Here is a 22,366-nt window from a genome sequence, read left to right on the forward strand (position 1 = left end):
GTAGCATAAGGTGTTTTTTGTTGTTGTTGTTGTAACCAGGGTAGAATAGTATTAAAAATTTTTTTAAAACTAAGGTGGATAAATAATAAGCTACAGCCACCATAAAGTCATTAAGATAACATCCAACTCCCCAGCCCCGCCTGTGCTGTGGTTCAGAGTCCATCCTGGGACGCAGAGGGGGATGGGGACCAGCAGCCCAGGGCTGGAGACACAGGTCCATGAAGGGGCAGAGGAGGCTGCCCGATCCCTGGAGAGACACCTAGCCCAGGAGAACCTGAGCAACCCATGGACCTTTCCAGACCCCGATGCAGACATTGGAGGGAGCTGGTTCTCCTAGGTAAGAAAGCTGAACCCACAGGACAGGGGAGGGGTAGAGGAGAGGTGGGCAGGAGTGACACCAGGACTTTCATGAGCTCACACACCTGGGCATATCGCGCCCATAGACGCTCTCTTTGTCTCTCTTTCTCTCTCACACACACACAGTGTTCATCCCCATCTGTACCCAGGAGTGATGAACTTGGACCCCCACACGCACTTGCTAGAAATGACCTCCTCTGTGTGCCAACCTGTCCTGACCCCTTTCCCCACCTCTCCAGCTGGACCTCTTCCCAACCCACTCTTTCCCCCCAGGACCCTCTGAGCCCCCCTGACAGGGACAACTATCATGTGTCACTGGCCACCCTGGGTCCTGTCCTCAAACACCACCAGTGTCCTCACCTGGAGGCCTGAAGCCGGGGTCTCAGGTGTCTTTGCCCCCTCCATGGAATCAAGGTTTAGGGTACACAGAGAGTGGATCTCCGTGTCTTAGGTGATGACAGATCCCCACCCACACGAATGCACTCCACTGAACTTAGATGCTAAGTCAAAGACGTGTGTAGACAGTCTTGGGGGACTTGATGTGCCCAGATATCACCCGAGCTCATACACTGGGTTCTGCCTCATGATAAGGGATGCTGTGATGTGGCGGTGGCTGAGACAGCCCCCCTGGAGCCCAGAGTCCAGTGTGAGATGTAGATCTATCTCCAGATTCTGATGACCCAGAGTGATGGGGACAGGGATGAGGGGGTCCAGGAGGCTGGGGGAGCCCCAAGGGGCTGCCTGACCCAGACTGACAAGGAGGGGACATCAAAGCTGAGAACAGAAGGATGAGTAGAAGTGACAGACAAGTGGGGGGGGGGCGAACATGAAGAGGAGGGAGCAGGGAGCAGTGTGCCAGAAATGGGGAACAGCAGGTGTGAAAGCCTGAAGTCAGGAAAGAATGTGGTGTATCAAGAAAGCTCTCTATGTCTGGGGCACACAGTGTCGATACTGCGTCTTCTGATAAATGAATGCACGAATGCATGCATGAAGGAATGACTGACTGAATAAGGGGGTTCATGGGGGAAGTGGGGCAGGGTGGGTGTGATCCGAAAAGAAGCTAGATGAATCATACAGACCAGCTGTCTCTAAGAGTGTCTCATAAACCATGCTGAGTGTGAAATTTATCTGTAGAGTGCTGGGGAGTCATGGAAGGTACCTGAGCATGGAGAGAGCAGGGTCACATCTGAGACTTTATAAAGATCCACGTAACTGTCATTTGAGGATGGGTTGGAGACTGAGTATCCATGGAGGAAGCCAGGCTGGAAGAGGGTGGGGAAGAAAGGGGCTGAGGGGATGGGAAAGAGGAGACAGGCTGGGGAGTTAGAAACCCTTGGTGTGCTCACCAGCGTCCCTGGTGATCATTGCCTGGACAGTGTAAATCAATCTTGTCTCTCTCTTTCTCTCTCTCTTTCTCTTTCTCTCTTTTGCTCTCTCTTTCTCTCTTCTCTCTCTCTCTTTCTCTCTCTTTCTCTCTTCTCTCTCTCTTCTCTCTCTCTCCTCTCTCTCTCTCTCTCTCTCTCTCTATCTTTCTCTCTCTCTCATGTATGTGTGTTTTGTTTGTCTTCTTCAGCCAGTCTACTGGCCTGTGGGACCCGCCAAGCCTACAGTCAAATCTCCATAGACCCAGAATCACTCTTAGGAATCAAGGGATTTCGGACCGTCCTGGTCCTCCAGAATGTCACCCAGGATGTTCAAGAATACAGCTGGCACCGAGGCGCAAATGACACTGCGGAAAATATGATTGTCAGCTACAAACCTCCCTCCGATACCTGGCAGTCTGGGCCCATGTTCAGTGGACGGGAGAACGTGACCAGGACAGGGAGCCTGGTGATCAGGAGGTCTGCATTAAATGACACAGGGAATTATACCGCGAGGGTGGACTTTGGCAACAGGACCGAGAAAGCAACAGGCTGCCTCAGTATTCAAGGTGAGTTGGCAGGTGGTGAGGTTCCTTGAAGATCATAGTGTCCAAGTGTCTCCACCCCTAGGTGACACTGGAAGGCTTGGCAGATGGTAGCCTAGCTTCTCCTGCAGAGATGGGTCACTCATTCCCGTCAAGGGTCCTGTTTCACAGTCAGGGTGTCAGTTATCTACTGCTGTGTAACAAACAGCAGCTTCAAACAGCATCCATTCATTATCATGCTCTCCTGTGGGTCAGAAGTCCAGGCGAGCGCTGCGCTCTGAGACGCACAAGGTGTTGACCCGGGGCTGTGTTCTCATGTATGGCTCTGTCCACTGGCATTTCGCATCATGGCTGTTTGCTTCTTCAGGGTCAGCCAAATTCTCTCCCCATGGTCTGCTAAGCAGGAGTCTTAAATAACAAAAGGTAATGTTCAGACTGACAGCCCATCACTTTTGCTTTATTACCTAGGTTAGAAGAAAGTCACAGGTTTCACCCAAATCTGAAGAAAGGGGATTATACAGGCTGGAGATCATGGGGCCATCTTGGAATTCTGTCTACCACAGACAGTTCCTGGGGGCACCACAGGGCTGGAGGGGAGGGCGTGGATTTGAAGACAGGAAGTCCTGTGTTTATCTCTGACTGTGTATATGTTGCATGGCCCTGAGCCTTTGTCTTCCCTCTGTGGTGTCCTCAGTTTCCTCATCTGTAGAATGGGGCTAGTATCTACCATTGTCTGTTGTAAAATTGAATGGAATATTCGTCAAGTGAATGGGACTCAGATAATGAGAAAAGTTATTATGGAGAGTCCAAATGCTAGCTGTCACTCTGAATTCTACCCATGGCTCCTCAGATGGAGGTGTTCTGGTTTTAGGGCCAGAGTTCAGAAACAACCATTAGGTCACGTGCCCATGCCAAGAACTCACCATTATTGCAGTGCATGCCCCAGGGATGGCTCAGTGCATAGGACAGTGGGCTCAGGCTAGTGCCCACACATCAACCACTCATGCCTACACCTTACTTCTCTGTCCCTCTCAGTTCCAGGGCTGCTCTCCTGCCAAGACCCCAGGTCCCACCTTACAACTTATGGCTTCTCCCCAAACCTAAAATTCCCCTTGGAGAGAAGCAGAGCTTGGGGAGGCAGACCCCACCCTTAATGTCTCCTTTCTGCTTCCCCCAGAGTTGGAAAAGAAGCCAGACATCTGGGCTAACGCCAGCTCTGTGGTGGAATATATGGACCCTGTGGCCGCCATTTGCTACACCAACGCCACCAATGTCAACTGGTATGTGGAGTACACACGGGTATCCAGCAATGACCGGATGACAATCTCCCCGGACCTCAAGACCCTCATCATCCACAGGGTCAGCCGCTATGACAGAACACTTCAGTGTGAAACAGAAAGCATTCCAGAGTTTCCTCGGAGAAGTGAACCTCTCTCTCTCTCCGTGGACTGTGAGTGGTCTGGGGTCACAGGAGTGATGCCAGGGGTAGGCCCAGGGCCTCCCAGAGATGTAGCAATGAAACAGAACTGAAAAGCGGGAGCACCATAAGCCAGCCTGTAGCCAGCTGGATCTGGGTTTGAATCTCAGCTCTTTGGACTCAGAATCACCTTCACTGCACAGAAGGACCTGCTATTCAAGATGGGAACCCAACCCCCACTCCCCAGATTAGAAATAGTATGACTTTGTTCAGATCTGGCTTTTGTAAAGAGGGGCCTGATTACAACTAATAGTTTCTTTTTTTTTTTTTTTTTAACGTTTTATTTATTTTTGAGACAGAGAGACAGAGCACGAGGGAGGAGGGGCAGTGAGAGAGGGAGACACAGAATCCAAAGCAGGCTCCAGGCTCTAAGCTGTCAGCACAGAGCCCAATGCAGGGCTCAAACTCACAAGCTGTGAGATCATGACCTGAGCTGAAGTCCGATGCCCAACAGGCTGAGCCACCCAGGTGCCCCACAACTAATAGTTTCTTGAAAATGACATTCAAGGGGCGCCTGGGTGGCTCAGTCGGATGAGCGTCCGACTTCGGCTCAGGTCACGATCTCGCGGTCCGTGAGTTCGAGCCCCGTGTCCGGCTCTGGGCTGATGGCTCAGAGCCTGGAGCCTGCTTCCGATTCTGTGTCTCCCTCTCTCTCTGCCCCTCCCCCGTTCATACTCTGTCTCTCTCTGTCTCAAAAATAAATAAACGTTAAAAAAAATAAAAAAGAAAAGAAAAGAAAATGACATTCAATGGGGTGCCTGGGTGGTTCAGTTAGTTGAGTATCTGACTTCGGCTCGGTCATGATCTCGCAGTTCATGAGTTCAAGCCCAGCATCGGGCTCTGTGCTGACAGCTCAGAGCCTGGACCCTGCTTCTGATTCTGTGTCTCCCTCTCTCTCTGTCCCTCCCCTGCTCACGCTGTCTCTCTCTGTCTCTCAAAAATAAATAAATGTTAAAAACATTCAATTTATAAAATTTTCAGATCCCAGGTTCCCTTGAGCCTTTTACATCCAATGATCTTTTTATTCCGGTTTTCTAAATTTAGCAAAATTGCCTTCACTTTTCCTTTTACTCACATTGAACTGCTCTCTTAAACAGTTTGATTTTAAAGCTAAATGACACATTTCATACATTCTCTTTTCTGCATGACCCTCTTTGGTCGTCCACTAGGGCAAGTACTCAGCCCAGCCAGACCTCCCGAAAATCTCAAACAGGTCTTGTAAAACCTAAGACATTGACTTATAAATACAACGAGCCTTGGGTCTTACAATGAGCCTGGGACCTTTCACATTGACCAAACTGTTTCACATCTCTCAGCTGCGAAAAAGCACAAATCTTGAACAGTTTTCACATCTAATTCCGGAACCACGTGGAGTCTGTCAGATGTCCTAACAAGCATGCTGTGGCAATCATGTGAAGAACAGATCTGGTCACAGAACAGATAGCTTCTGACCTCTGTACATGGCTTACTGGTCAGAGGCTTGCAACCAAGAGCCAGGACCCTTGGCCTGTAGCTGCTCGGGGAGATTCCTCCCGGGCCGTAGGGGGAATTGGCTTTGTCCCTTCGTGGGTCAGTAGGGGACTACGGAATCCCTAGTCCTCTCTTTTCATCTGCAAAATTGATCACAAGGGTTGTTATGGGAATGAAGCCAATGTGTCAGCCTGTAAAGAGTCTGGCTTGCAGGGGGCCTGTTGTACTGTTTCTACTCTATCCCTGTTTTACTGTGATGTGAAGGGCAATCACAGGGCTGGCTCATAGTAGGTGCAGGTAACGGAAAACATTATAATTATAGTTGTTTTTGGCACAGCCGCCTTGCATGTGTTGGCTCTAGGGGATGTTTGGGGTGCAGAGTGGGGGCATCTGCTGGTCGGCGGGGGAGGGGGGGGCTGCATGCGGGTTGAGGGAAGGAGACAGGATCCCGAGGGGTCAGACACACGGTTCTGAGACTCTTGCCTTGTCTCTGCAGATGGGCCAGACAAAGTGCAGCTGAGAACCAGTCACAGCATCTTAAATGGCATCTTGTCTGCTAAGATCGGCTCCGAAGTGCACATGGAGTGTAACGCCATTTCCCGACCCAGTCCCAAGTACCACTGGACCCACAACGGCTCCCTCCTGAGCCTCTCAGGGGCAAAAATCATCCTCCCAAGTCTGGCCTGGGAGCAGATGGGCAGATACAGATGCATCGTAGAGAACCCCATGACTCAGCTGACCATGTACAGGGAATTTCAGATTCAGGTGCATAGATCGGGTGAGTACAGCAGTCCCCCTCTGGGGCTCATGCCCCACAAATAACTCCCACTTCCGTGCTTTTGCCTCCGTAGTGCCCGTCATCAGAAATGCCATCTCTACCTTACAATGCCATGCCCACGACGGTTGGGTAAAACCCCCATCCTCTGAGTTCTAAGTCTGAAGCTACCCCCTCTCTGAAGCCCTCAGGGACCTCAGATCAGAGCAAGGGTGAACTCCAGGGAGATATGGCCAGCCAACATTTACTGAGCACCCTACTAGCTATGTGACCCTCACAGTCTCCCTTCAGAGGAAGTGACTGTTGTTAACACCACCTCCATTGTACAGGTGAGAAAACTGAGCTATGGGAAGTTTAAGTGCTTTAGTCAAGGTTCCAGCTCCAATCAGCAGAGGAGGCAGAGTTCAAATTCTGGCAGTCTGACCTTACAGCCTGTGCCCTGTCTTGCTGGACTGCCTTCAAATGAGGCGGGGTGGGGGAGCGGTGGTGGTGTAGGGGAAACAGACATCTGTTGTGGACGTGGTGTCTGGAACTTGGCTTGGGAATCAATCTGTAAATGGGAAGAGCACCTCTCTGAGCCTCAGCGTCCCCATCTGTAGTGTCAAGATAATAAAGGTCCCTGTATGACAGGGCTTCTGGCAGAATTCTGGCAGAATTAAATCAGACAGTGCATGAGAAGCAATCAGTCTGGCTCATCCCAGAGAGCGAGCCACAAGCACAACTCAACGTGAGCTGGAGATATTTATTCTGGTCTCTCCACACTATTTACTAATCACCTGCTATGCACCAGACATGACTGACAAACGTGCACAATTATGCACTGATTCATAGCTTTCTACTCCGCTGGACCATGAGCTTTAGGAGGACAGAGCCTGGGAGAACTCTTTGCTCACCATTTGCCTCCATTGCTTAACATGGTGCCTGGCACGTAGTTGGTGTTCAGTGAATATCTGTGCAATGAGTTAATGACCCTGTGTAACCAGCACCTCTGACCCTGTCACTCTCTACCACGTTGAGTGGGTTTATTCTTTTCCACAGCACTTCCTGCCACCTGCGATGATATTAGACATCTCTTTGCTTAATTGTCAACTGTCCACTTGCCAGCTGGAATGTTAGCCCCATGAGGGCAGGAAGGGTTTTTGTTGTTGTTGTTGTTGTGCACTGCTGAATCCCTAGCACCTAGAACAGTGCCTTGTACACAACAAATGTTGATAAATTTCTGAAGAACGAATGTGTGAGTGAGCGAAGGGTTGAGTGATGGTGTTCCTAACCCCCATGTATCCTCTCCTCCAGAGCACAGTCATGTTGTGGACAGAGGCTTCTACATCTCAGGAGCCAAAGTGGTGTGGCTCATCGTGATAACAGTCCTTAGCAGCGTCTACCTCTGCGGAATCCTCATCTACATCTTGATCAGCCATTTCTCCACCAGGTGCCTGTTGCCCTGGGTCAAGGGTGGGGTGCTGGCTGGGGACTGGGTCTCAAGAGCACTGCCCTAAGTGGGGGAGGCAGAGCCAGAAGGGAGAAGGGACAGGCCAGGAACTGGTTGTCAGGAATCATCTGGGGCAGACAGAGAGGTCGAGGACCAGAAGCCAGTAGCAAAGAGGGAGAGCGTAGAGGTGGCCATGCCTCCAAAGACCAATGGGGTTTCACCCAATGACTTCAGCCCATTTCCTTTGTGTTTACGATGTGGATATGGAGGCCCACCTAGAGGGGCAGCTGTGAGAACGAGCGGGGTGGGTGCCGAGCATCCAGCATGAGTCTGGTACATGGTAGTCACTAGTTAGCAAGTGAAGCTGGGGAAACAGATAGTAAACTATGCAGAGGAGGAGACTGGGCAGAGGGGAGGTTATGATCTGGGTTCAAATCCCAGCTCTGCCTCTAGCCTGCTGGGTGGCCATGAGTAGATCACATTCCCCTCAGGTCCTCTTAGCCCACCTGGAGCATGTGAAGGGGAACGCCTGCCCTGAAGGGTAATGTGGGGGCTAGAACTTACCTGGGAGGATGAAGCAGTCAGCAGCATTCTCAGTACAGAGTAGACCAGAATTTGTCAACCTCAGCACTATCAATATTTGGAGCCAGATAATTATTTCAGGTGGGGATGGGGTATATGGCTATCCTGCACACTGTACCATGTTTAGCAACATCGCTGGCCTCTACCCACTTGGTATCTGTAGCAATTACCTCCATCACTCTAAGCGTAGACAACCAAAAATGACTCTAGGCATTAGAAAAGCCCCAAGGAGGTGCCTGGGTGGCTCAGTAGGCTAAGCATCCGACTTTGGCTCAGGTCATGATCTTGTGGTCCGTGGGTTTGAGCCCCACGTCGGGCTCTGTGCTGACAGCTCAGAGCCTGGAGCCTGTTTCAGATTCTGTGTCTCCCTCTCTCTCTGACCTTCCCCCATTCATGTTCTGTCTCTCTCTGTCTCTAAAATGAATAAACATTAAAAAAATTTTTAAATAAAAAAAAAAGAAAAGAAAAACCTTTAAAAAAGAAAAGGTCTTAAGGAGAGCAAAATTATCTTGATTGAGAACCATTGAGGCATGATGGAGATGATGGTGATGTTAATGCCACGGTGACAATGGTTTTGATGGTAATGATGGTGGCAGTGGTGGCCGTGACCACAGTGAAGATGACTGTGGTGGTATCGACCGAGGTGATGATGAAGATTTTAGAAGACACATTCTTTTTTCAAATCATTTACTTTTTCGATATGGAACCTCTCTGTGATCATTACGTGGTCTCTGTATCACGAAGCTTGCAGTATCGGCCATCAGTGTGACAGCCCATTTGTGCTTTAGTTGGCCATGTGTAAAATGGGTGTAATACTGGCATTGACCCCATAGGGATATCTGTGCTCAGGCTTTTTGATTTTAGCTATTCTAGCCGATGTGATAGGGCACCTCATTGTGATGGATTTTCGTCTCCCTGATGTCCAGTAGCGTTGACCAGCTTTCCTGTACTTGCTGGCCATTTGGATCTCTTGTGAAATATATGGCTTGTCTTTTCATTTTCTTAATCATGCCTTTTGATGAACAGAAGTGTTTAATAATATATATATATATATTATATTTCTGTCGGACAGCATTGCTCCAGAAGAAAATTTAGGAGAATATTTATGCATATGCATAGATTTCTTTTTTTTTAATTTTTTTTTTCAACGTTTATTTATTTTTGGGACAGAGAGAGACAGAGCATGAACGGGGGAGGGGCAGAGAGAGAGGGAGACACAGAATCGGAAACAGGCTCCAGGCTCTGAGCCATCAGCCCAGAGCCTGATGCGGGGCTCGAACTCACAGACCGCGAGATCGTGACCTGGCTGAAGTCGGACGCTTAACCGACTGCGCCACCCAGGCACCCCTATGCATAGATTTCTTATAGGACATTCAAAATAGTAAGCATTATGTGTATATTTACATATATATATGCTTACTATTATGTATATATATTACTTACTATTACTATTAGCATATATAATGCTTACTATTTTATATATATATATATATATATACACACACACTTAATGCTTACTATTATGTATATATATTACTATTACTTACTATTATATATATATATATATTACTTACTTACTATTAGCATATATACAATGCTTACTATTTTATATATATATATATATATATATATACACACACACATAATGCTTACTATTATGTATATATATTACTTACTATTACTTACTACTTACTATTACTTACTATTATATATATATTACTTACTATTAGCATATATATAATGCTTACTATTATACACACACACACACACACACACACACACAATGCTTACTATTTTGGATGTCCTATAAGAAATCTATGCACATGCATAAATATACTCCTAAATTTTCTTCTGGAGCAATGCTGTCCAATAGAAATATAATGCAAAGCAAACACGTAATTTCAAAATTCTAGTAGCTATAATAAAAAAAACTAAAAAGAAACTGCCATGAAAAAATGCTCAACATCACTCATCATCAGAGAAATACAAATGAAATTACTTTTAATAATAGTCTAAAAGAACCAGTATATCCAAAGTATTATCATTCCAACAGGTAATCAATACAAAAAATTGTTAATGGGATCTTTTATCTTTTTTTTTTTTTTGCATACTATGTGTAGCACCTCTCCAGGGCCATGTGTGGCTGGTGGTTACCATATTGGGCAGCACAATAATAAAATATTTATAGTTTTCCCTTTTACTTTTAGGTTTACGATTCATTTCAAACTAATTTTTTGCATGTGATGTGAAAAAGGGGTCAAGTTTCATTGTTTCTAAACCTTGACCTACTTGTTCTCCCACTACTTGTTGAAAAGTCCCTCCTCTCCCAACTGAATTGACTTGGTGCTGTTCAAGTGACCATATACACACACTCTGTTTACGGACTTGATTCCGTTCTACACCACAGTGTCTTGATTACTCTAGCTTTATAGTAAAGTCGGATTTCTCCAACCGTGTTCTTCCTTCACTAGATTGTTTTGCTATTCTAGGTCCCTTGCATTTCTATATAAATTTCTCACCATGAGCTTACAGGTAGGCTTCTCATCCCTATTTCACAGAGTAGGAAACTGAGGCACAGAAAGGCAGGGATTGGTCTGTCGCTTACTTGGTAAAGGCACAGCATATGACTTTGCACTTGAAATACTCTGTTTACAAAGCTTGTGTTCTTTCTGTCGTACTCACAGCTCATCAACTGGAGGGCTTCTAAGTCTACAGGAATTGGCCCCTGACTTTTTCTTTGCCCTTCAGGGGCCAAGATCTCTCAAGCCAGGGCGGGGTCTCAGCCGTCTCTCATTTGTGAATCCTGATCTCTGAGTACTCAATACTAGGGGCCACCTGTTCCTGTGGGCAGCAAGGCTCTGTCTGGTGAAAGTTGAGTGTTGCGTAATGGAGCTCTTCTTCCTCCCGTAAGGAGGGGGTGGCGGCATCTGGGGGAAGGCTGCCTGCCCAGGCTTCAATCAGGAGACCCTGCGTGAAGGAAGAGAAAAGGGAGTCAGAACCAAACAGTGGGGGATAGAGTGAGGCAGAGAATACCCAGGAGAGAGGTCCATAAATTCCCTCATCCATTCATCTCACATACATTTTTGTGGAATTCCCTCCATTCATACCTTCCTCAAATATTTAATACATAGCACTTTATTTGATGCTTGTGAATCTCATTAATTTGCCACAACAACCCCATAAGGAAGCTATTATTATTGTCCTCATTTTATCAATACGAAAACTGAGGGTGAACCAAGAAAACAGCGTGCTCAAAGTCCCCGGTGAAACCAGGATCCAGCCCAAGTCCTTTCTGACCCCAAAGCCTGGTGTCCTACTGAGGCCCACTGCGTATGAGGCCCTGAGCTGGGTGCTGCATATACTGTAATGAGTACAAGAGATGTAGGCACTGACCTCTTGCAGCTGACTCTTTAATCGAGGGAGGAGGCAAGAAGCGAGTTAAACAAGTAAGTATCTAATGGTGAATTATGATATAATGGACAGCAACTGGATAAGAGAGAGAGAATTACAAAGCCTCAATTTGAGCGCAGCACCTGTTCTTAGGGAGCTCACAGTTTCGTGGACGGACAATCAGTCAAAGAAATTATGTCCCTACGACATAGGCAGAAAAATAGCCCCCCAAAGATGCCCACACCCTAATCCCCTAGGACCTATGAATGTGTTACCTTACATGGAAAAAGGGATTTTAAGGATGAAGTTAGATTAGGGATATTGAGATGGGGAGTTTGCCCTGGATTATTGGGGTGTGACCAATGTAATCACAGGGGTCTTTATCTTTACAATTAAAAGGAGGCAGAGAGGGACTTGAAGATGTTATACTCATGGCCTTGAAGACAGAGACCTGGGTCACGAACGAAGGGATACAGATGCTCCTGGAAAAAGCAAGAAAATGCCTTTCTCCCCTGGAGCCTCCAGAAGGAACTCAGTCCTGCCTGCCAACGCCTTGGTTTTAACCCAGTGAAAACTTGTGGACTTGGATTGTGACCTCTGGAACTGTAAGATGATAAATGTATGCTGTTGGAAGCCACTAAATGTGTGCTGGTTCATGACAGCAGCATGCTGTCCCCGCCCTTGATGAGAGAACACTTCAACGGAACGATTCCTGTTTTTGTTGATTGTTCAGAGTAAGAGTTACACACACACACACACACACACACACACACACACACACACACAACCACTTCCTGACACCGTTACCAAGGCCTCTGCTTCGTGAAAGCCACATGGGCCCCTTTCAGTCCCTGCCTTTCTGGACTTTGCAACAACAGAAAGGTCATCCAACTGCTTGTCTTCCCTAAACAAAAGTGCTTCTTTTCTGGACTGCAAGGTGTCCATCAGCAGTCTCTTTGCTGCTTGCTTTGCATTTCCCTGACCCCTAAGTATTAGAGGGGCCCCGGATACCTCCAGCCCATTCTCTCCCTTGAACTGTAGACTTTGATCCAGTGGTGTACTTGAAATCCCCATTCCCTCGTCCAAAATTCACACAGAACATATTCAAACGGAACTTCTCCTTTACTCCCCCAAATCTCTTCCTCCTACAACCTTCTCAAGCACGATGATTGGTGCCTCTGTTCTTCTGGCTGCCCACAGGAAAAATCTAGGAGTCATCCCGGACCCCCCCTCTGTCACTCATATCCCACCCTCAGTCCATTAGCAAACTCCATTTAGCCTTAACCTCAGACTTCATCCGGAATGCAATCAAGCCCCACCCTCATGACCTCTTGGTTCCAGCCACCATCATTTCCAGCCGGGAATGTTCCTCTAGCCTCCTTTTTAACTTCCCTGCCACACACAGTCTCTTTTGCACTTAGTGGCCAGAGGGATCTGTGAACATGAAAGCTGGATTGTGTCCTTCTTCTGCTTCAACGCCTTCAGACGCCCACAGTGGACTATGTGTGCAGACATGATTTACAAACACCCTGACTTCTTCAAACTCATGTCCCATTTCTTGGCACTTGCCTCTCTCTGTCTAATTACACAGACTTCCTGCTGGTCCTCCATTCACTGGTCTGCCTCCCATTTCTGAGCATTTGCACCTGCTGTTTCTTCTGCCCAGCATGCTCTTTGATCACAATAGATCGCAAACTCTTGAACCTCCTTCATATCTTTGCTTAATCATCTCTAACACAAACCACAGGCCAAACCTATGGAATGGGAGAGAATATTTGCAAATCATATATCTGAAAATACCCAGGATAATATCCAGGATATATAAAGAACTCCTACAATTCAATAACAAAAAACCCCAAATAATTCAGTTTTTTAAATGGGAAAAAAAAACCCACCTTGAATTAGACATTTCTCCAAAGAAGATATACAATGGCTAACAAGCCTATGCAAAGACACTCACCACTACTAATCATTAGAGAGATGCAAATCAAAAGTACAGTGAGCTATCATCTCACATCCATGAGGAGTGAGGTGATGCCCACTATAACAAGCAAAAAAAAAAACATGAAAAATAAAAAATAGCAAGTGTTGGCAAGAATATGGAAAAAATGAGCCCTTGTCCACTGTTGGTGGGAAAGAAAGATGGTGCAGCCACTGTGGAAGACAGTATGGCAGTTTCTCAAAATTTAAAATGGAAACGCCCATGACCCAGCAATTCCACTTGTGAGTGTTTATCCCCCCCAAATTGAAAGCAGGATCTCAAAAAGATATTTGCATGCCCATGTACATTGCAGCATTATTCACAATAGCTGGGGGTGGAAGCAAACTCAGTATCCATCTGCAGAAGAATGGATAAAGAAAATGTGCTATATACATTATTATATACAACAGGATATTATTCAGTCCTTGGAAAGAAGGGCATCCTGTTACAGGCTACAACATGGATAAACCTTGAGCACATTATGCTAAGTGAAATAAGCCAGTCACAAAAATACAAAAACTGCATGATTCCACTTCTGTGATGTATCTACGAAAGCCATCAAACCTACAGAAGCAGAAAGCAGAATGGTGGTTTCAAGGGCAGGAGTGTCAGGGGAAGTGGGTACTCGCTGTCCGATGGACACATACAGAGTTTGTTTTGCAAGACGAAAATGTTCTAGAAATCTGTTGCACAACTATTCACTTAAAAATGGCTAAGATGGGGGGCGCCTGGGTGGCTCAATAGGTTGAGCATCCGACTTCAGCCAGGTCACGATCTCGTGGTCCGTGAGTTCGAGCCCCGCGTCGGGCTCTGGGCTGATGGCTCAGAGCCTGGAGCCTGTTTCCGATTCTGTGTCTCCCTCTCTCTCTGCCCCTCCCCCATTCATGCTCTGTCTCTCTCTTCCCAAAAATAAATAAAACGTTAAAAAAAATTTAAAAAAATGGCTAAGATGGTAAAGTTACCACAAAAAAATAAAACACAGAAAAAACACAAGCCATCTCCCCAGCACCCCTGGTCTCTGTGCCCTCCACTTTCCCCCAAGTACACGTCTGCCTTTCACATTGTAGTCACTTATTTGTTGTATGATTGGTTGCTTATTTGGTTTGGTTGTATCCCTCTGTCTAGACTAATACTTCACGGAGCCCAAGATGAGCAATTTTTTTTCAGAGATGAATCCCCGGCACCTGCAACCCCTCCCCTGTCACTTGGGAGGGGCTCAGTAGCACTTCCCAAATGAATTAGTAAATAAAAGATACATGGTACTCTGCTCAAAACCCTCCAAAGACTTCCAGTCTGAATACAAATGAATGAAAAGCATGACATTTACATCAGAGCCTGAAGGCTGAACAGGAATGAAGAAGTGGAAATGGGAAGGAAGAGCATTTGAGGAGAGAATAACAGTCCATGTAAACACCAGAGGCACAAATAACCTTGTTCAGAGGAGTCCAGTGTGGATGGAGTGGAAAGTAAGAGTGACTTTCTGAGCCAACTAGAGCCTAAGGCAGAAGAAAACACGTGTGCTTATATATATATAAGCACACGTATATATGTATATATATATATATATATATATAAGCACAAGCATACATATATATATATATATATATATATATATGTTTTTGTGTTTCTAACAGTTTTTCACCCACATTAAAATAATTAAAATATTATTGCAAACTTGAAGAACGCATGTAATAAAACATTACTTTCAGTTTAAAGATTTTATTTATACCCGAACCAGAATTTATGATAATTTTGCTTTCCTGGTTTTACTGCAAGCAAACGCAGAGAGGACATTTTCAAAATCAACGTCTCCGCTCCTTTCATTTTCAATTGAGAATACTGCCATGTTTGACAATTTCTCTGGGTTCAGTTATGATCTTAGATAATTTTTTAATTTTTCTTTTGAAGAGAGAGAGTGCATGAGCAGGGGAGAGGGGCAGAGGGAGAAAGAGAGAATCCCAAGCAGGCCCATGAAACCAGTACAGAGTCCAACATGGGGCTCAATCTCGTAAATAAAGTTTTATTGGAACGCAGCTGTGCTCATTCATCTGCATATGGTCTATGGCTGTTCTCACTCTACAACAGCAGAGATGAGTGCTTACAACAGACTGTAAAGTGTGCAAAGCCAAAAGTATCTATCTGGCCCTTGATAGAAAAAGTTGCCAGCCTCTGCTTTAGACAATGGGGGCAAACAGGTGTTTAAATGCAGAGAAACTGGATAATGATGGCTTTTAGATGACTGCTTGGTGTAGGACAAGGAAGGTGAGAGGCAAGGAGATGAGGAGGTCCAGGAAAAAAGATTCTGAATCCTTGGCAATGATGGGGGTCAAGATAGAGAGAGGGGGCGAAGCTAGCTGTCCTTAAGAGGAAAAATGGACAAGATGTGGTGAATTTGGGGCTGTAGGAAAGACAAGGAGGAGAGACAGAAGGTGACTCCTGCATGCCTGACAGGAAAGAAAGAGGAGGGAGTGGTTGTGCTGTCCCAAAGATGGGGAATCCCCAAGGAGGAGGAGGAGGAGATAAGGAGAGGAACTTTGGCCATGCTCAGTAGAGAAATTCTAAATGCCATCCTGGGATAAGTATCCAGGCAGGATGCTTGATGGCAAGATGCCCAGGTCACTCACCTGAGACCCTGACCTCGTGACAACGTTTGCACTCTCCATGCCTGTATTCTTGGTGCCCACTGAAGGCTTTGTCACTTTTTTCCTGTGGGATCTCACTCTGAAAGAAGAGACCAGAAAGCCTTTCAGTCTGGCCAGCTCAGCATGCGGTGAGCAGACTGACCCCCTCCTCCACTCTCTCTTAAGGGGCTGGGAGGGTGATGGAGGTGGGAGAGTGGTGATCCCATTTTAGAGACCCTAGTGTTGAGAATGCAGGCCTTCCTATCTTGGCCAATGGGGACAGAGCTCTTTTTTTTTTAATTTTTTTCTTAATCTTTATTTATTTTTGAGAGAGAGACAGAGTGTGAGCAGGGGAGGAGCAGAGAGAGAGGGAGACACAGAATCGGAAGCAGGCTCCAGGCTCCCAGCTGTCAGCACAGAGCCCGACACGGGGCTCAAACCCACGGACCATGAGATCGTGACCTGAGCCGAAGTCGGACGCTTAACCGACTGAGCCACCCGGGTGCCCCAAGAGTTCCGTGACAGACTCACCCAGGTGCCATTGACCTCCTTCCTGCCCTTGCTTCAGCTTCTTCACCCACCCAGGTCCCTCCATCCTGTGCTCGCCTGCCCTTCCCGCCCAGGGTTATCCCTCCCTCCCCAGGGTCAATGCTCACAGGATGATGATGATGCAGAGAACCAGGAGGATCAGAGCCGTTACACCTGCTCCCCCGACTGCCCCCAGCAGCCTTTCTGATAAAGGCCACGCTTTTCCTGCACACAGATTGAATTATTGGTGATTCCTCTCCAAGGACTCGGTATCTTCTCCCACTCCCTGTGGGACCCTAGATTTTTCCAGCCCCCCTGCCAGCCTCAAAACACAGGGACCTGGGGCTGGGGGAGGGGATTAGGGCCAGGTGAGTGAGGCATACAGGGGCTGGATTGCAGCCTGTCTTTATTTAAAATGCAGTTACTTTGTTCATCGAGATATTTATTTTATGTTCATGTATATTTTTTTAAAAAATACTGCGTTGCAGTATTACTTCTATTACTGAGGTTTTTTTGGCTTCTCCTTAAATTAAAAAAATTAATGTTTATTTTCGAGGTGGGGAGGGGCAAAGAGAGAGGGAGACACAGAGTTCGAAGTGGGCTCCAGGCTCTGAGGTGTCAGCACAGAGTCTGACACAGGGCTCAAACCCAGGGACCATGAGATTATGACCTGAGCCCAAGTCAGACACTTAACTGACTGAGCCACGCAGGCACCCTGGCTTCTTCTTAAAGTTTGGGCACATGGTGACCTCCTCCCTGCCCCACAAATCGAGGATCTTGTGTTCTCAGACACACCTGTGCAGGCCCCAGCCCCTCTCCTCCAAGACCCACCCCTTTCCCCTGGCTTCCCCTCTCAGCCTTCACCCCACCCTACAGCTGGGGTCTGGCTGGAAGAGGACAGTGATACTGGAGGGAGCAGGGAAAATCCAGGCCTCACAGGGGAGCACAGACCAGAGCTGAGATCCCCTTTAAGGGCCAGGGGGCTCAGCTGGGGAGCCCCGGGGTGGGGGGGGGGGCAGGTGCTGTTGCTCTCCTCCAGCCACCCCCACAGATGCACTCACTCTGCAGCAAGAGGCTCAGGGAGATGTGCTGGGAGCCCACCGCGTTCTGAGCTCGGCATGTATATTCCCCTTCATCTCTCTCCTGTACCCGAGGCAGCTCCAGCACCCCTGGGTTCGGGCTGCACAGGGTCAGGTGCCCCCGGGCCCAGCTCAGCCTGGCGGGGGGGTTGCTGTTGACGACACAGACCAGGCGCAAGGACTGGCTCTCCAGGACTGAAAGAGATGAGCCATTCTCCAGGGCTGTGGGTGCTGGAGAAAAAGAGACTGAGGGTCAGAGAGACAAAAAGATAGAGAGAAAGCAGAAGGATATGAAAAGAGACCAGAGGAGGGGACGGGGAACAGAGGTCAATTGAAGTGCAGGAAAAGGCACACTTTCTCCCCTTGACGGTGGGAATGTGCACCTGTCCGCCCTCCATGCAGGATAACTTGGCCGCATTTCTCAACTTGGAAAGAACATAAAAGCTACATTTTGCTTTTAGGAACTTACCCCCACAGACATACATACATACACTTTGCTGTGAAAGGTGACACAAGGTTACTTACTCATCATAGCATTTTGGTTAATACAGTAAAACGAACGCCGTGATGTTCCGTTAGTGGAAGGCGCACGCAGAAGCGGAACCCGCCCACGTGAAGGAACACTGCGCAGTCACAGAGCAGAAGGAGGACAGTCTGTGCTACTGACGGCAAAGGGCCCCTCAGATCCTTAGCAAACACACTGAGGCTCAGAGCAGCCTCTGGACACGAGACACTTTCCGGGAGGGAACTGGACATCTGAGGCCGACCTTGCTGTGCGTTATGAATGCGTGTCCGTGTGAATAGATGAGCTGTTCAAAAGTACTCAGAGAAACGGTTGGCAGGAAAATGAAAGGTGAGGGCGTCCGGAGGTGCATGATAAGGGGCAGTTCTGCCGGGCGAGTGTCGCCCTGTTCTTGCTCTCCTGATAACAGGGGGGAGGGCAGAAGTGGGGGAGGGAGGGGCCGAAGGGGACAGCTGCTCAGAGGGCCATGGGGGCCGGGGAGGGGGAGGGCCCCTGGGGGACCCACAAGAGGGACCCGGCCCTGCCCTTGCTCCCTGCACCCTAGGAGGAGCCCCTATCCTACCTGTGCCATTTTCTTGGAAGACAGTGACGGTCAAGTTCCACGGAGAATCTGGGACAGAAAGACATGGCAGATTGGCGTCAACGGAGAGGGCTGGTGGACATTGGCCCTCAGTCCCCAAGGGAGCTGCCGAAATGGGAAGAGGGTGGAGATCCTCCTGACCCCCTCCCAGCCCACATTCCAGGACCCGACACCCAAGGTCCCAGGCCCTGACCCCCCAGCCAACTGCCCTCAGGACCCCATCAGGGATCCGGGTGGCCCTGGCCCAGTTCTCACAGGACACGTTGAGGTGAATGGTCCTCATTGTGGTCACTCCGGTCCCAGGCAAGGTCACCTGACAGGTGAGGTCGGTGCCATGGTCTTGCAGCCGTGGGGTGAGGGTGAGCACAGAGGAGAAGTGGGTCTTGGGGCCCAGGGCGGTGAGGGCTGCTGATGTCCAGGAGAAGATGGGGGGCGTGCCCCACACACAGGCCCAGGGCACAGAGCAGGTCAGGTTACTGGGGCGTCCAGACTCCAGGGTCCCCGAGATAAGGATGTCAGGTGTCTGGGTCAGGGCTGGGGGGAGATGGGGAGACACGGGGATCAGGAGGAGGGTCCGAGGTGCAGCCTTGAGAGAAGCCTCAAGCTTTGGTCCAGCCCCTGCCTCTGAGCCCCAACATGCATCACCCCCAGCCCCTCCCGGGTTGTCCTGGGACCCCCAACCTTCCCCTGTGGCTTCTCCCACAATCTGCTCCTTACCTGTCACACGCACGGAGAGCTGGTCATGTGTGTAAGTATATCTCACAGAAGGCCCTCTCTCCACCCTGAAGACGTATGTCCCCGAGTCCCCTCTCCGTACATCTCTGATGTCCAGGGAGCAGTCGTAGTCCTGGGGGTTTCCGAAGAGGCGGAATCGGCCCTGGGACTCCTGCCACACTTTTCCATCTGGGTTGTTTGTGGCCACTAGAACATCCTGTTGTACACCGGCCCCTTTCCGGAACCAGTAGCCGAGAGCTGGGGTAGACTCAGACCAGCCTTTCCGGGGATACAAGCATTTGCAGGGAACTCGCACACACAGGCCCTCCTGCCCCTTTGCGTCCTGCACTTGCAGCCTGTAATCCCCCTGTGGGCCCCTCTCGGCCCCCCTCTGGCCCTCGGCCCCCTCCCTCCCCCAGAGCAGGGCCAACAGCAGCAGAAGCATGTCTGGGCTTGGAGGTGCCGGGTCCCCGGGGAGCCTGTTTCTCCGGGTTTGTCTCTCAGAAGCTAAGAGCTGCAAGACTGAGAGGAGGCCCCGACAGGAAGGTGACAGTGATGTCAGAACAGTGGCCCTCGTCAGAGAAGGAACCTCGCACGCAGACGCTGTCAGGGCCGGGGCAGCCCTTGGGAATCAGCCATCCACCACCGCATCTCCACTGCTGGGGACCCTGGGCCTAGAGGCCAGAGAGGGTGAGAGCCTCGCCCAAATTCACACCCTGTGCAGGGCTCGAGCCCCATCTCCTTCCTTCCTGCCAATGCCCCTCCCCTTCTGGGGTCATTTTTTTTGCAAAGTGAAAAAGGGTTCCTTTGGGCCAGACCACCTGAATCACAGGCTGTACATGTCTGTGGAACTCATGTGGGGACATAGGGACCTGAGAGATGGGGGAGGCCAGGGGTGGAGGTGTGAGGAGGTCAACTGTCCTCCCTCCCTTGGAATCCACATGGTAGGCCTCCCCTCCCTGCTCATGAGACCACACACTAGCCCCAGGCACGGCCCCTGGAGTCACTGTCCAGCAAGGAAACAGTAGGTGTCGGTACCCAGAGCTCCCTGTGACAGGGGACACACAGGCAGAGGGAGGTGCTGTTCATAGGAAGGTTGGAGGTTGGAGGTTGTGTCCTAGGAAGACTGGGCACAGGGGACACTCAAGCAGGGGAGACGAAGATTCCAAGGACATTGAGGGGAGACTGTCACAAAGGACACATGGGAAACTGAAGCTGTGGCTGTACACAGGGTTGGTATGGGGGGAAGGGCAGAGGAAAAGGGACCAATTTTGAAAGGGGTAGAAACTTCCCCTTCGTTGCAGCTGTCTGGGTGCCAGGACGATTTCTTCACCGCTGGTATCTCACCCTTTTTTCCATTGCTCCAGAGGGTGGTGGGGTCTGCCAACCTCTGGAGCTTTGCCCGTGACGGCTCTGGTCCCAGGAGTCAGGTGTGCAGGAGACAGGGAGTGAGGAATGCCAGCTGGGTGTCATCCACTCTCCAGGTGGGGATGATTTGGTGAGAGAAGAGACGTGCACCCGAATTCACAGAAGGTTATGTTTAACTGTGTGCCTGGGGGCTGGGAGGAGGTTCTGGGAGGTTCTGGTGCCTCCTTCCACCTATGTTGGTTCTCTTAACACATTTGGGTGGGGGGAACATAAGATACAAAGAATAGGCTCCAACAAGAACAACTCAGTGATTCATCACAAAATAGAAACAGGGCATTGCAGGCACCCAGGACCATCCCTTCGATCCCCATCCCTATTGCACACCCCACTCCTCCCAAAGGAGTCCCTAGACTCACTTTAATGCTGATTGTTCCCTTGCTTTTTTCTTCATGGTTTCATCACCCGAGCATGCTGCTTGTACTATGTAGTACTATGCTCATGTTTTTCTTAAGACTGTGTATGCACAGAGAACATTAGTCTGTTTTCTTCCATGCAACTTCATGAATCTGCCCCTCCCACGTTACCCCTGCCCTGAATCCTTACCCATAACCAGGGGCACAGTCAGCACTGGGGTCACTGAGAAGGGAAGGGGCAGGATTTCGGCATGCATAGGCACTCCTGCACCATCATAATTCCTGCAATGCTGCCACGTGTCACCCTGCAGCCCCATCCCCCTGTGCTGGACTACACACAGCAGGGTCAATTGCAGCATCTCTATAGTCAGAAGGGTTGGGCCATGTCCAATCTGTTTCCCATGGTCCCCAGTTTGCAAAGAAAAGCAGAAGAATGAGGGGCGCCTGGGTGGCTCAGTCGGTTAAGTGTCCAACTTCGGCTCGGGTCATGATCTCACGTTTTGTGAGTTCGAGCCCCGCGTCGGGCTCTGTGCTGACAGCTCAGAGCCTGGAGCCTGCTTTGGATTCTTTGTCTCCCTCTTTCTCTGCCCCTCCCCCGTTCATGCTCTGTCTCTCTCACTCTGTCAAAAATAAATAAACATTAAAAAATTTTTTAAAAAAGAAAGAAAAGCAGAAGAATGAGAAGGAGAGATACGGGGAAACCACAGAGAATCTAGCTGTGTGCAAAGGAGGAACTTATAACCCACAGGCCATCAGAGCTAGGAGGCCTTCTAGCCCCACTTCTCTGATTTTCAGAAGAAGACACTGAGGTCCAGAGTGGGCTAATGAATTGCACAACTCATATATGGGTGCCCTGTCCCATACACCACTGTCTACACAGGGAACTACTTAACCAATCTTTGTCAGAACAGAATTCATTGAGCTGGGAGATGGGTAGTTTACGTTAATCTGAGAGGGAAGAATTATCAACTTTTCCCACGAGATGGAGAGAAAATTTCATTCATTCATTCACTCATTCATTCAACAACCATTTACCTTATGCCTTCAGGTTTCCAGTAAAGGGGTGAATATGAGAGATGTAGCTCTTGTCTTTGAGGGGAGTAGCATCTGGCTGGGAGACAGATTCCTGACAATTCCAATGTCACAGGGTAGGTGGCTGGGATGGGGGAGGTG

At 48.9% G+C, this 22,366-nt stretch overlaps 2 protein-coding genes across 4 annotated transcripts; one reads left to right on the plus strand and one right to left on the minus strand.

The window, feature by feature from the left end:
* Nucleotides 1-164: 164 nt before the first annotated feature.
* CEACAM18 (CEA cell adhesion molecule 18) lies at nt 165-12,023 on the plus strand. Of its 2 annotated transcripts, XM_045441670.1 has the most exons (6): nt 165-337; nt 1,931-2,287; nt 3,441-3,713; nt 5,707-5,988; nt 7,279-7,414; nt 11,786-12,023. In XM_045441670.1, exons 1-6 carry the CDS (start codon nt 286-288, stop codon nt 11,802-11,804), a joined length of 1,119 nt encoding a protein of 372 aa, XP_045297626.1. In that variant the 5' UTR covers nt 165-285; the 3' UTR covers nt 11,805-12,023. The 2 variants fall into 2 exon arrangements, with proteins under 2 accessions (XP_045297626.1, XP_045297627.1); XM_045441671.1 differs by lacking the exon at nt 1,931-2,287.
* Nucleotides 9,981-21,158, minus strand: LOC123578662 (sialic acid-binding Ig-like lectin 12). 2 transcript variants are annotated; one of them, XM_045441668.1, is made up of 6 exons: nt 18,954-21,158; nt 18,681-18,728; nt 17,578-17,826; nt 16,645-16,741; nt 15,992-16,088; nt 9,981-10,963 (listed from the first exon to the last, which is right to left on the minus strand). In XM_045441668.1, the coding sequence occupies exons 1-6, from the start codon at nt 19,855-19,857 to the stop codon at nt 10,787-10,789; spliced, it is 1,572 nt and encodes a 523-aa protein (XP_045297624.1). In that variant the 5' UTR covers nt 19,858-21,158; the 3' UTR covers nt 9,981-10,786. The 2 variants fall into 2 exon arrangements, with proteins under 2 accessions (XP_045297624.1, XP_045297625.1); XM_045441669.1 differs by having other exon boundaries at nt 10,846-10,963; nt 16,005-16,088.
* Between the last annotated feature and the right edge of the window lie 1,208 nt (nt 21,159-22,366).

Source organism: Leopardus geoffroyi, chromosome E2 (genome assembly GCF_018350155.1).
Source record: "Leopardus geoffroyi isolate Oge1 chromosome E2, O.geoffroyi_Oge1_pat1.0, whole genome shotgun sequence".
Taxonomy (NCBI): domain Eukaryota; kingdom Metazoa; phylum Chordata; class Mammalia; order Carnivora; family Felidae; genus Leopardus; species Leopardus geoffroyi.